Source organism: Arachis hypogaea, chromosome 8, assembly GCF_003086295.3.
Source record: "Arachis hypogaea cultivar Tifrunner chromosome 8, arahy.Tifrunner.gnm2.J5K5, whole genome shotgun sequence".
In the NCBI taxonomy this organism is placed as follows: Eukaryota; Viridiplantae; Streptophyta; class Magnoliopsida; order Fabales; family Fabaceae; genus Arachis; species Arachis hypogaea.
In genome coordinates this window covers 10,511,854-10,524,234 of record NC_092043.1, presented here as the reverse complement: position 1 = coordinate 10,524,234, position 12,381 = coordinate 10,511,854, and the positions used below count along the sequence as shown (strand labels likewise).

Sequence of the window (12,381 nt, the reverse complement as noted above, 5' to 3'; positions counted from 1 at the left end):
TTTCGCAGAATGACAAAATAGCCCCTGACGAATAAAACAATACACTTTGGTTCCTGTCCCATACCTCCGTGACACAAGGCGGCCCCTGTGGGTGGATTTTCAGTAACTACGATCGGAAAACGCTGAGTTGGCACGGTGAACGTGTGTTACCTTGATGATGTGGACGAATGCTACAAACGTGGATACCTCAAATGGTCACGGGGTTAATTGTCCTCATCCACCTCAAATGGTGAGGGTAAACGACCTCCCTCTTCCATCTTCGCTCAACTGCTACGCCGGAATGGAGGAACCGCCACCACCGCCCACCTCCGGCCATCCCCAACGCCCACACCCAAAGCTACTGGCGGTGGAGTAAGCAAGACTTCTTTCCGGAGCCCTCATTTTAGAGCTTCACCACCTACCGGGGCGCCTTTGCCTCCGCGTGTCCCCGTCTAAGGGATCGCCTCCTCAGCCGCTCCTCTGACAACAACGAGCTCAACGTCCTCCCTCACACTAGCGAGAATCCCATGCGCCGCTGCCTTACCGCCTGGGACCTCACTCGGCTCGCTTTCGGCTTGGTCATCAGCTCCAAAATCTTCGTAATCACCAGCCAGGAGGCCCGCACCGACGTCGGTCCCTCCATCGTTCTCAACTACGCCATCTCTGGCTTCTCCGCCCTCCTCTCTGCCCTCTGCTACACCGAGTTCGCAGTCGTCGTCCTTGTCGCCGGCGGCTCTTTCTCCTTCCTCCGCATCGAGCTTGGTGACTTCATTGCCTTCCTTGCCGCCGGAAACATCCTCCTCGAGGCTATTGTAGGGTTGTATATTAGTCTTATACAGGCTTCGACATGGTGGCAACTATGGCTGAGGATGGAGGAGGTTGGTTGGGGATGGCGGAGGTGGGCGGTGGTGGTTGTTTCTCCATTCCGGCATAGCAGTTGAGCAAAGATGGAAGAGAAAGGTTGTTTTGGTTGACGTGGCTGGGAACAATTAAACCCCTGACCATTTGAGGTAGATGGAGATAATTAACCCCCTGACCATTTGAGGTGTCATCCACATCAACAAGCTAACACACGCTCACCATGCCAGCTCAGCGTTTTCCGATCATAGTTACCGGAGATCCACCCACAGAGACCGCCTTGTGTCGCGGAGGTATGGGACAGGGACCGAAGTGGATTGCTTTATTCGTCAGGGGTTGCTTTGTCATTCTGCGAAATGGTCAGAGGCCGGGTTGATAATTCACTCTAAAAGTTGTTGATCTCCGAGAGTTTCTCAGTTGATAATATGTTCTTCCAATATTGTATAATCACGTACCATTTTTGTTAAACACATGTTTATCATTTTTTTATGTATAAATCTTACTCTAAATACACTAAACTCCCTAAACTCAACACTCAATGTTTTTGCCTCTCTCCCTAATCTTTCTTTCTTACGTTCTCTCCCTATTCTTTGTTTCTTCTCTTCAGAGGTAGTAGTTTGGTAAAAAGGTGAATGTATTATTGCATACAAACCAAAGGAGCTTGTTGAGCAAATTTAAAGGGCGGAGTCTTCATCGTGCTGCTGTTCCTGGAGCATACTTGTCTCCTGCATGTAGGCAACACAGTCAACACGTCTCTTGTGTGTTACTCGTGGCACACCACATGGCGAGAAGCAATGAAGAATCTCTAAAAAGTTATAAGGAATCTATGACACAGAGTAGTCAACACGCTCCCTGCATATTGCTCCATATGTGCCACATGTCCAAAAACAATAACAAATCTCTGAAAAGTTGCGAGGATTCTTTGTCAACACGCTCGCTGTGTGTTGCTCTCGGCACACCACATTTTCAAAAGTAGTCACGAATCTTTTAAAAGCTGCAAGAAATCTCTATCAACACATTCTCTACGTATTGTGTTGTATTGTGTCAGGACAACTCTGAACATCCACAAGACTACAAAATACCTCAAATAATAATATTCAACAAAAATACCGCTACTTTTTCATAGCTAATGTATAATTTATTTTCTTGTTATTTTTTACCGAACAATCTTCACTCCCATATTGCAATGATTAGACAGTTGTGGAGTGAAATCTATCCTTAAGCTTTAGTGGAAATTTTTGTTATTAAATAATCTCAAAAGATAGCATGCCTCCATTTTGTCCATCTGGCATGAATTTTATTTTATTTACATCTTCATCCATTTTAGTTTAATCACTTTATGCGTTAATTGTTGTTTTTTTTATGTCAATCAAAAACTTTTCATTCAAGCCATACATGATCATTTCTCCTGGTCTTTCTATTTTCCCCTAATAAAACCATAAAATTACCTTTTGTGCACTTCTGTCTTAAAAAATGGCTGCCTCCTGCTCTTCTATTATGAATGAGTTACTGTCTCTTAAGTTTTTGAGAAAAGCACTCAGTGATATTAAATTAGTTGTTTTGTTGCAGTTTGACTTCACCCCCTCCTCCCAAAAAAAACCGTGGCTATAATATTAAGTTTATTTATTTGTTTTGAGAGGTTTTTTTTGGGGGAGAGGATTTTGGATTTCTGCCAAACTAATGGTGTTATAATTTGCCACAGGTGGCTAGTCTTCTTCATGATGATATTCTGGATGATGCAGACACGAGACGTGGTATTAGTTCATTAAATATTGTAATGGGCAATAAGGTATATTGAGTTTCGATCATATTAGCTGCATAGTATTTTCGATTTATTCTCAAATGTTTAATGATATTTCCACAGTTGATACAACTAAAATTGTTCTCTATTTTTTATAACACTTACAAAAATATCATCCATTTTTTATAATGATGAAAATATTCTTAAAATATAAAACGTGATAAAAATAAACAAAAGTACTTTTTATAAATGACAAATAATTTTTATATTTGACAAACCATTTATGTATTAATCTAAAATTTATAGGAACTTTTTGAAAATATATATTTATCGGTTGGTATTTTTGTCGTGTTTAAAATATTTTTGAGGATATTTTTAACGTAAACAAAAATAGGAGTTTTTTTTTTTTCCAAATTCAAGAGCGATTTTGGTAGTTTGTCTTTATCTTTCTTTTTTATAACTTTTGATGCAGTTGGCAGTGTTGACGGGGAATTTTTTGCTCTCTAGGGCTGTTGTTGCTTTGGCTTCTTTGCAGAACACAGAGGTAAGGCCCAAAGGCGTGTGGCTGATATTTTGTATAGTAAACTGTAAAAGTATAAAGATGAGTCCGCCCATTTCCCATCTTATGTTCGCGGACGATCTTATTCTTTTTGCTGAGACTTCGGTCAATCAACTGGAAACGGTTATGGAGATTATGGGATCATTTTGTGATGCTTCTGGCCATAGAATTAATCAGAACAAGAGCAACATCTATTTCTCTAAAATGTTTCTGTTCAGACCAGACAGAACATTTCGTCTAGAAGTGGTTTTTGTGAAATGAGAGACATTAGTAGATATCAGGGGCTAATATTCAAGGAGTGAGAATCAATAAGAACCATTTTGCCAATATTACTGATAAAGTTCAGTCAAAGCTTCAAGGGTGGAAAGCAATGACCCTCTCTATGGCTGGTAGAATCACGCTTGCCCAATCGATGGCTCCATGGCATTGTATCCTATGCAGCATCTGCAATTGCCGAAGAGCATTTGTAGTAATTTGGGATGTGCGCAAAGAGCTTTCATCTGGGGGCACAATCCGGAGACTAAGAGAGCTCATCTCATAGGGTGGAACAAGATCCTTGCCCCTAAAGAGTGTGCAGGCTAGGATTTCGAGATCTTAAGTTGGTTAATGATGCTTTCATAGTGAAGAGGGGTTGGAATCTGTTAGTGGATCGTGATTCGATTTAGACCAGAGTGCTTTGGGGAAAATATGGAATGGAGTGCAATCCTCTTCAGGGAATCATGTGCAAAAATGGGGACTCGACACTTTGGAAGGATATTGTTAAATGGTGGCCAAAGATCCTTTGCAACACAGGTTTCATTGTTGGAGATGAAACTAAAATTCACTTTTGGAAGGATGAGTGGTTGGAACAAGGAGTCAAGCTTGAGACTTTTGCTTCCCCTTTAGTTACTAATGAAGACTCGGAAAGAAACCTGAACTGGTATGTTAAAGATAATGGAAAGTGGAACATCATGTGCTTCCCGAGAACATGATAGCCAAGCTTTCTAACTTTCCCCCGCCGAAGTCTATGGATGGTGTTGATGATCTTTTTTGGGGACCCAACCCTAAAGGTGAGTTCACCATCAAACACACCTATAACCATTTGTTTGTGAATCAATTCCAAAATGACCCTGTTTGGAAAAGGATCTGGCATTGGAAAGGAATTCAAAGGGCTAAGTTTTTTATGTGGCAGCTGTGCCATAATAGTCTCTTAATCATGTCCAGAGTTGCTAGGTGGAACAATGGTAGTGAACCGACCTGCTTTTGCTGCAACAGTGAAGCCGAAACACCCCTGCATGCTATCAGGGATTGCCCCAGAGCATCTAGTCTTTGGATGCAATTTCTAGATCCCCAGGCCACAAACCTGTTCTTTACTCTAAACTTAAAGGACTGGATAAGAGTCAATCTTGAAAAGGATCTTGGGAAGAACGGTGATATGAGATGGCAAGATGTTTTCATGATCACAGCTTAGATGATTTGGAAGTATAGAAATGAATTTTGGCATAATAATGCCAACCCCCCCCCCCCCCCCCAGTGTGGATTAAAGTGAAGAATATTAATAAGTTTTTGCTTGATATGGCTGTTGTCTGGAGTGATTCAAAGGAGGACCGATTTCACCGTACTATCAATATAGTTTGGACACCTCCGCCGGAAAATTGGTACAAACTGAACACTGATGGGGCGTCTAAAGTTAATCCTGGTCTGGCCAATTGTGCTGGTGTAATAAGGAACGAGGTTGGAGGATGGATCTATAGGTTTGCTGTGAAAATGGATAAGGTTACGGCTATTGAAGCAGAGATTAATGCCATTTTTCGAGGCCTGGAAATAGCTTGGTAGAGGGGGATCAAGAAGCTTATTGTTGAGTCTGATTCCAAAGATGCTATTGAGATTATTAGAAACCCCCCTATAAGCATCCTACTCTAACGCATATTATTAGATGGATATCTAATCTCCTTAGTCGTAACTGGAGAGTGGAGCGGAGACATGTTTACCGGAAAGCCAATCAAGTAGCTGATGGGTTAGCCAAACTCATTCTGAACTTCAGGCAACATGAAGCCTATTATGAACAAACCCCCAGCCAAATTTTCTTGCTGGTTTTAGCTGATTGTAGTGGAACGTATTTTCCTAGAGCTTGCTAGTTTTTTCCTTCTTCGGCCTTAGGGCCTCCTTTGTATATATATATATATATATATAAGGATGAGGAAAATACACCACATATTTACCTAAGGACTGTACTTCTGCAGGTTGTATCATTGGTGGCAAGAGCTATAGATGATCTTGTAACAGGAGAGATCATGCAAATGAGTACGACAGCAGATCAGCGGTATAGGTATGCATTGTATTTGTGACGACTGACGACTATGCTTCTATGGTCTCTGTACATGGGAAGTTTATATTCATTCTACATAATTTGTACCACTATATCCAAGTTACTTATGGTTTGTGTAAAAACTTCCCAATGTAATTATTACTTAGATAGATAGTAAAGTTTAATTGATTTTCTCTTGCACTACACAATTAGGGGCAAGTCTTGGAAGCGTTTGTTGGATTTCTAAGAATTGTTTATATTTTCAGTATGGAATATTATATGCAGAAGACATATTACAAGACTGCATCATTGATTTCAAATAGTTGCAAGGCAGTAGCCGTCCTAGCTGGCCAAACAGCAGAAGTTGCAATGCTTGCTTTTGACTATGGAAAAAATTTGGTTTGTATTCCTGGGTTTTCATTTTTAAGTATCATATTACACTCTTAAATACCGAGTCCTTACAGAAAGAAAGTTATTGCACCAAACCTTTTAAGATGTGCCCGTCATTTTATATACCAGTGCTTGTTTCATATGTGAATGTTGGTGAATTTATTTTTTCTGGACAGCACATAATCTGACCCCCCCACCCCTTTCCTCTTTTGTAGGGGTTGGCATTTCAGTTGATAGATGATGTGCTTGATTTCACAGGCACATCGGCTTCCCTTGGAAAGGGTTCTTTGTCAGACATTCGCCATGTACTTTCAAATACTTCTGCTTCTTCATTATTCCTGAGTTTTTATCTAATATAGTTTAAAATATTTTGATGAAAGCATATGAATCCACGATATGATCATTTTGTCAAATGCATTATCCATGTTCATTCTTGTTTCCCATGACTTGATTTCTGCCTTTCTTCGACACTGAGTTCTTATGACCCACTATCGATCCGATTTGGTAGGGAATTGTAACTGCTCCAATATTGTTTGCAATGGAGGAGTTCCCTCAGCTGCGTGCAGTTGTTGATAAGGGCTTTGACAACCCTGACAATGTTGATATTGTAAGTTAATATGTGACTGATTTCATCAATATTTTCTCCCTTTGGAAAGTAATAAATTACCCTGTCTTAAGACAAAGCTCAATTATGATAGTATCCCCATTGAAATAACGTGTGAAAAATTCTCTGGGCTTAGAAGCATGAAAAATACTTGCGCCAATTTTATCTTATGGTTAATTAAGAATTGGGAAGGAAATGGATGAAAAGTTTTAGGCTAAATAGATTATTGATAAGTACCAGGAAGCCTCCAACTATCATATAACGTAACTTAGTAAGAGCAAGTATGCATGTGATATACTAAGATTCTTGGCCCCTCAAAAAGTTTCGGATGTATTAACCTGTAGCAAGTTCTGCTATGGCATTAATTATAATTTATAGTGGTTGATTTGAAGTTCATTTCATTCTTTCTTTGATCATAATATCATATTTTTACATCATGCGGTGTTGACATGCAGGCTTGTCATTTTAACAACAAATATATAAGGGTTATCTTTGGAAAGTTCATAATTATGTATTTTAATTTCTCTTTTTTTCCCGGTAACATGTTTAATTATATTTTTATATTTGCAAATATAGGCTCTTGGGTACCTTGGAAAGAGCAGAGGTATACAAAGGACAAAAGACCTGGCTGTAATTCATGCTAACCTTGCAGTAGCAGCAATTGATTCCTTACCAGACAGTGATGACGAGGAAGTAAAAAAATCAAGGAGAGCCCTTGTAAATCTTACTCAAAGAATCATTGTTAGTCACTAGCTTAGCTCTTTACTTGTAACTTAAGTTACTGATATAATTGGTTGGTTAGTTGTTGTAGTAATAAGTGAAAGCTTTTCAAAGATGCTGAATTAATTACGAACATAAAAAACAAATTCACTGTCACAACTAAAATAGTCCTGAAATTAGTGTTGTGTACTAAAATTGTCCCTGATATTTCAATTGCATTAATTATGTTCTTGAGATTGACAAAAGTGCACTATATTAGTCTCTGACTCATTTTTTATTAATGACGTGATGACATGGCTTGATGATGTGGACTGTAAGTGACACGTGTCACTCCATGATTTGGCTACGTGTAATGATATGATGATGTGGTGACCAGTGACACGTGGCATGCTGATATAGATAGTTGTGTCACGTGTCCGTTTGTGCCACATGTCGCAACAGTATTCGTCTACGTGTCGTTCATTATGTCATTATTGTAGATGCATCAAATTAGTCCCTTATTTTGCATTAAGTGATTCATTTTAGTACCTGAAATTGAATGTCGTGCACCAAACTAATTTTTTCACCAATTTTTTCTTATTTTTTTCTATAAATTCAAAAAATTCTCAATATTTTTGAATGCATTAATTTTAGTTCTATTTTTTCACATGTTAATCAAATAAAAATGCTTTTATAAAATATTTTTTCTCTCGTAAATACCCTAATTACCGACTTGGAATTGACGTGAAGCCGTGAAAGCATTTCAAGCACCTTCACTACCATCTCCGGCCTCTTTTAGGCTTTTATAAAATATTTTTTCTCTTGCGGATACCCCTAACTGCCGTTTTGGAGTTGACATGAAAGCATTTCAAACTTCTTTCATTACCATCTTCGACCTCCTTCATCTAGACTGCAGAGGTCGGAGATGATAGTGAGGGTGCTTGAAGTGTCTTCAATCTAACTTATTTACACATAACAAAAACGTGCATTTCATAAGAACAAAAAAATATTTATTTTAATTATTGATTTCTTGTTAAAAAACATGTTTTTTGATGAAAAAAATGTGTCTAATCAATCATATAATTATTTTTTTATAATAATATACTTATATATTACAAAATTTACCAATATTAAATTATTAAAAAATTATATAATTAAAACTAAAATCTTAAAACTTTTTATGAAAGCACTTGTATTTAAACGATATATGAAAAAATAGAAATAAAATTAGTGCATTCAAGATATTGAAAATTTTAAATTTTAAAAAATGAGAAAAAAATTGGTAAAAGGACTAGTTTGGTGCACGACATTCAATTTCAGGGACTAAAATGAGTTACTTAATACGAAGTAAAGGACTAATTTGATGTATCTACAATGATGACATAATGGACGACACGTGGACGAATACTATTGCGACACGTGGTACAAATGGACATGTGGCCAAATAACGTGACACGTGACACAACCATTCACATCAGCATGCCACGTATCACTGGTCACCACATCATTCTACCATTACACATGATCAAATTATGGAGTGATACGTGTCACTTACAGTCTACGTCATCAAACTATGCCATCACGTCGTTAATAGAAAATGAATCAGGGACTAATATGGTACACTTTTTTTAATCTCAGAAAACGTAATTGGTGATTAGAATTTCAAAAACGATTTTAGTATACGATGTCAATCTCAAAAACCATTTTAGGGTTTGACTCCAAGAAGCATTAATGCAGAGAACAAGAAAACAGGTAATGAATGATGGCTTAAGAAACAAGAAAATATACATTAGACTTCTCAAAGCCAATGAATCCCATCATACACACCTGTGAACAGAGGCTAAGAAAAGAGTCAGAAATTAAGAATTGACTAAAAAACCAAATAACAGATAATAACAATCTATAACTAAAATATAGGAAATGATATTGTAAATAACTACACTTAACAACGAGATACTCTTAATAATAAGTTAGTTGCATTCGGTCCATTTAAAAAGTTTTAAAAGTTACCTTTTTTTAGTTTTTAATTTATGAAAAATAGTAATAGTAATGTTTAATGTAATTTTTAAAATTAAATTATAATTTTTTTTAAAATTATTTAAATATTTATAAAAAAATTAAAAAAATTACTTTTCTTAAAATAAAAAAAATTATCATAATTTTTTTTAAATAAACATTTTTAAAATTAAAAAACTAAATAAAAAATATTTAAAAGTAATATAAATATTTATTATTTAAATTACTTTTTTTTTTAAATTTAATTAAACTGTTTACCTGGCCCCAAATCAGTTACCGTCTCAGCTCACACGGCCCGGATATATATATATATATATATATACACTCCAGTGAAATGATCAATCAATATCTCATTTCATTCCCCACGTTGTGGTGATCTAACATGTTTATTTTAATATTTAAACCGGGTCTACCCCAGAAACCTAAGAACCCCTTTTCAAACACAGGTCCAATACACCCAAGTCTAGACTAGATAAGGCCCAACCGTGTTTCTTCAAAAATACAAATAAAAAATTAATTCTTTGCACCACAAGGCTTTAGCCAATAGCCAGCATGTAGATAAAGAACGCTAGTCACTAGTCAGTGAGTTTGTACTTTGTAGAATGGGTGTGATGATTCAAAGGGAAAAGAAAAGGAGATTTAACTCTATATTTTATCAAGAAGTTATTCAATTATTCATTTCTCACATGATTACAGAACTAACATTTTATAATGTTCTAGGGTATTAATAGGTATTAATGTTCTTATTAATCTATTTTTCTAATAAAATTATGAATAACTAATATTTTTACCCGTAATATTATTATAGAAATATAAATTTTTTAGAATTACAGTCTACTTTGTTCTGATAGTTATAGATTATGCATGTCATAAAAGATTTATAAAATCAAAATACTTTTACAATAAAAATTGTAGGTTGATAAAAATCTCTGATTAAAAAGATCAAGGTATATGTAGATAAAAAATTAAATAATAAAATTTTTAGTTAATATTTTTATATGAAAAATTCTAATTTTTTATTAATAATTAATTTTAACATTTGTTATCTAAAATTTAAAACAATTTAACGTGTATAATTTTATATTTAATTAGGTGTTAAGTCTGTTGCACAAATAGAAATAATTAATTTTTATACTTGCTATCTAAAAATAATATTTTTTTCTCTATGTATATAAAAATATAATTAGATATTAGCATAAAAAAATTATACTGATAGTTATAAAATTAACTCAAAATTAATTTTTTTAAAATTATATAGAGTAAAAATAGTAGAGAAAAATAGAAAAATGGAAAGAGGTAGATGAGAGAATTTAGGAAGAGAATTTATTAATTCTTTTAAAAAAATATTTTCTCTCAATTTTAATAAGAGTATCATGTGACACATTTGATTATTAAATTAGATAGTAATACACGATACATAATATAGGTATATTTCAATTTCAATTTCAATTTCAATTTTAATATTTTAATTTTAATTTTAATGCAATTAAAGAATGTCATGTTGTATATTTTGATTGTCAAATTAGTATTTTGGTTGTAAAATTAGTAAGGAAAAAGGAAGAATTCTTTAATTTTAGAAGGAAAGATTTCATTTCAATTACAATGAGAGAAGACATGTGACACATTTTGGTTGTAAAAATTAGTAAAGAGGAGAAAAAAATTTCTTAATTTTGAAAAACAAAATTTAATTTTAATTATAATAAAAAAGTGACATGTGTCACATTTTTACTCTAAAATTAGAGATATATAATAAATAATAATAATAACAATTTTGATATTAGTCAAGATGGTAGTATATTACACTAAAATTAAAATATTATTGGTTAAACTTTTGGTACCAACAAATATCTTTTATAAATTATATTATAAAAATTGTTTACTAATTCTCCTTTATATTCCTTGTAGCTGTAGATATTAATATTCTTAGTACAATCAGTTCTTTTAATCAACTCATCTTAAAAAAAAAAAAAACACTAATTTAAATATTCAATACACGACACTTTAGTGGATAAATGAGATATTGTTTAGTCTCAAATCAATTTTTTGAAAAGATCATTGAACTCGTTTATATCTGAAAGTTGGTCATTACTTATTAGAGAACACGCCCAATGTAAAATTATGAAGTTGACTATATATGAAGTGTCAATTGTTATATTAGTATGAAGCCGAATTTCTAATAATTTTATTGTATAAAAATATAATAAACTGAACAAAAATAGCCAATAATTTTAGAACCATGTTTGGAATCGCCTAGGCTGCAATTTCTAACATAATAATAATAATAATAATAATAATAATAATCATAATAATAATAATAATAATAATAATAATAATAATAATAATAATAATAATTTAATATTAAAATGTTAACTAAAAGTTATGTTTGCAGCTTAAAAGCTTCACGTAAAAGAAAACCACAAACAGAAGCATAAGGTATGTAGTTGCCAGTGACAACAAAACATAACATACATAGCACCTTACTCCTCCAACTTAGAATTGAGATCCGACACCATATAAGAAGGGATTTGTCTCTCAAAATTAAAACTTTGATTTTACTTCTTGCGGCAAATTAGTCAGTTCTTGGTTTGTCGCGTGCATCATTTTTGCGTGTTTTCAAAGACAAACACTATTAACCCGTGATGACAGTTTATTTATTATTAAACTATTCTTCCACCTTAATAAAATTTCTTCATCTATTTTTTTTTATTCCTTTATAATTTTAATATTTATCATTTACATACGTAATAAAATTATTTTTGATTTTTTGCTGTACCTGCTCCAGATTTATACTATTAATATGATAGTTACCCACATAAAAATGTTTAAGATTTGTATGCGATGATAATAACTAAAATATTGAATATATTTTATATTAAATTATTTATCGATACTTAATTATTACGTTTATATAAAAATATCTTTATATGACTTCACGTGAATAATTTGAAAACGTGGAAGATAAAATATAGTTAAATTGAAGCTTGCCAAATTAAAATTTTAAAAGTGTTTCCTTTTATTTGTCAAAATCATTTCTCATTAATACTATCATTTTCGTTTTCTAATACTAACACTTTAAATATTTAATATAGGTAACATATTTAGATACAATTGATCTAATTAATAAATTGACGATGTCGTCATCATCCAACATCTAATAATAACTTAAAAGATAAATAATTATACATGCATTTGAATGGCTGTAATTGCAATACTGGCCTGGATGGGATTTCATTAATTAAGCTCATGAG

The 12,381-nt window shown here is 33.8% G+C and overlaps 1 protein-coding gene across 1 annotated transcript in view; it reads left to right on the top strand.

Annotated features, from left to right (window-relative positions):
- The window catches only part of LOC112706048 (solanesyl-diphosphate synthase 1, mitochondrial), a 30,897-nt gene extending 23,514 nt beyond the window's left edge, over window positions 1-7,383 (top strand). Inside the window, exons 6-12 of the mRNA XM_025757137.3 lie at window positions 2,540-2,626; window positions 3,051-3,122; window positions 5,360-5,445; window positions 5,691-5,823; window positions 6,030-6,119; window positions 6,323-6,421; window positions 6,995-7,383. Coding sequence (XP_025612922.1) covers window positions 2,540-2,626; window positions 3,051-3,122; window positions 5,360-5,445; window positions 5,691-5,823; window positions 6,030-6,119; window positions 6,323-6,421; window positions 6,995-7,171 — 744 coding nt within the window. The 3' untranslated portion in view covers window positions 7,172-7,383. The remainder of the gene's footprint in view (window positions 1-2,539; window positions 2,627-3,050; window positions 3,123-5,359; window positions 5,446-5,690; window positions 5,824-6,029; window positions 6,120-6,322; window positions 6,422-6,994) is intronic.
- Window positions 7,384-12,381: the final 4,998 nt, after the last annotated feature.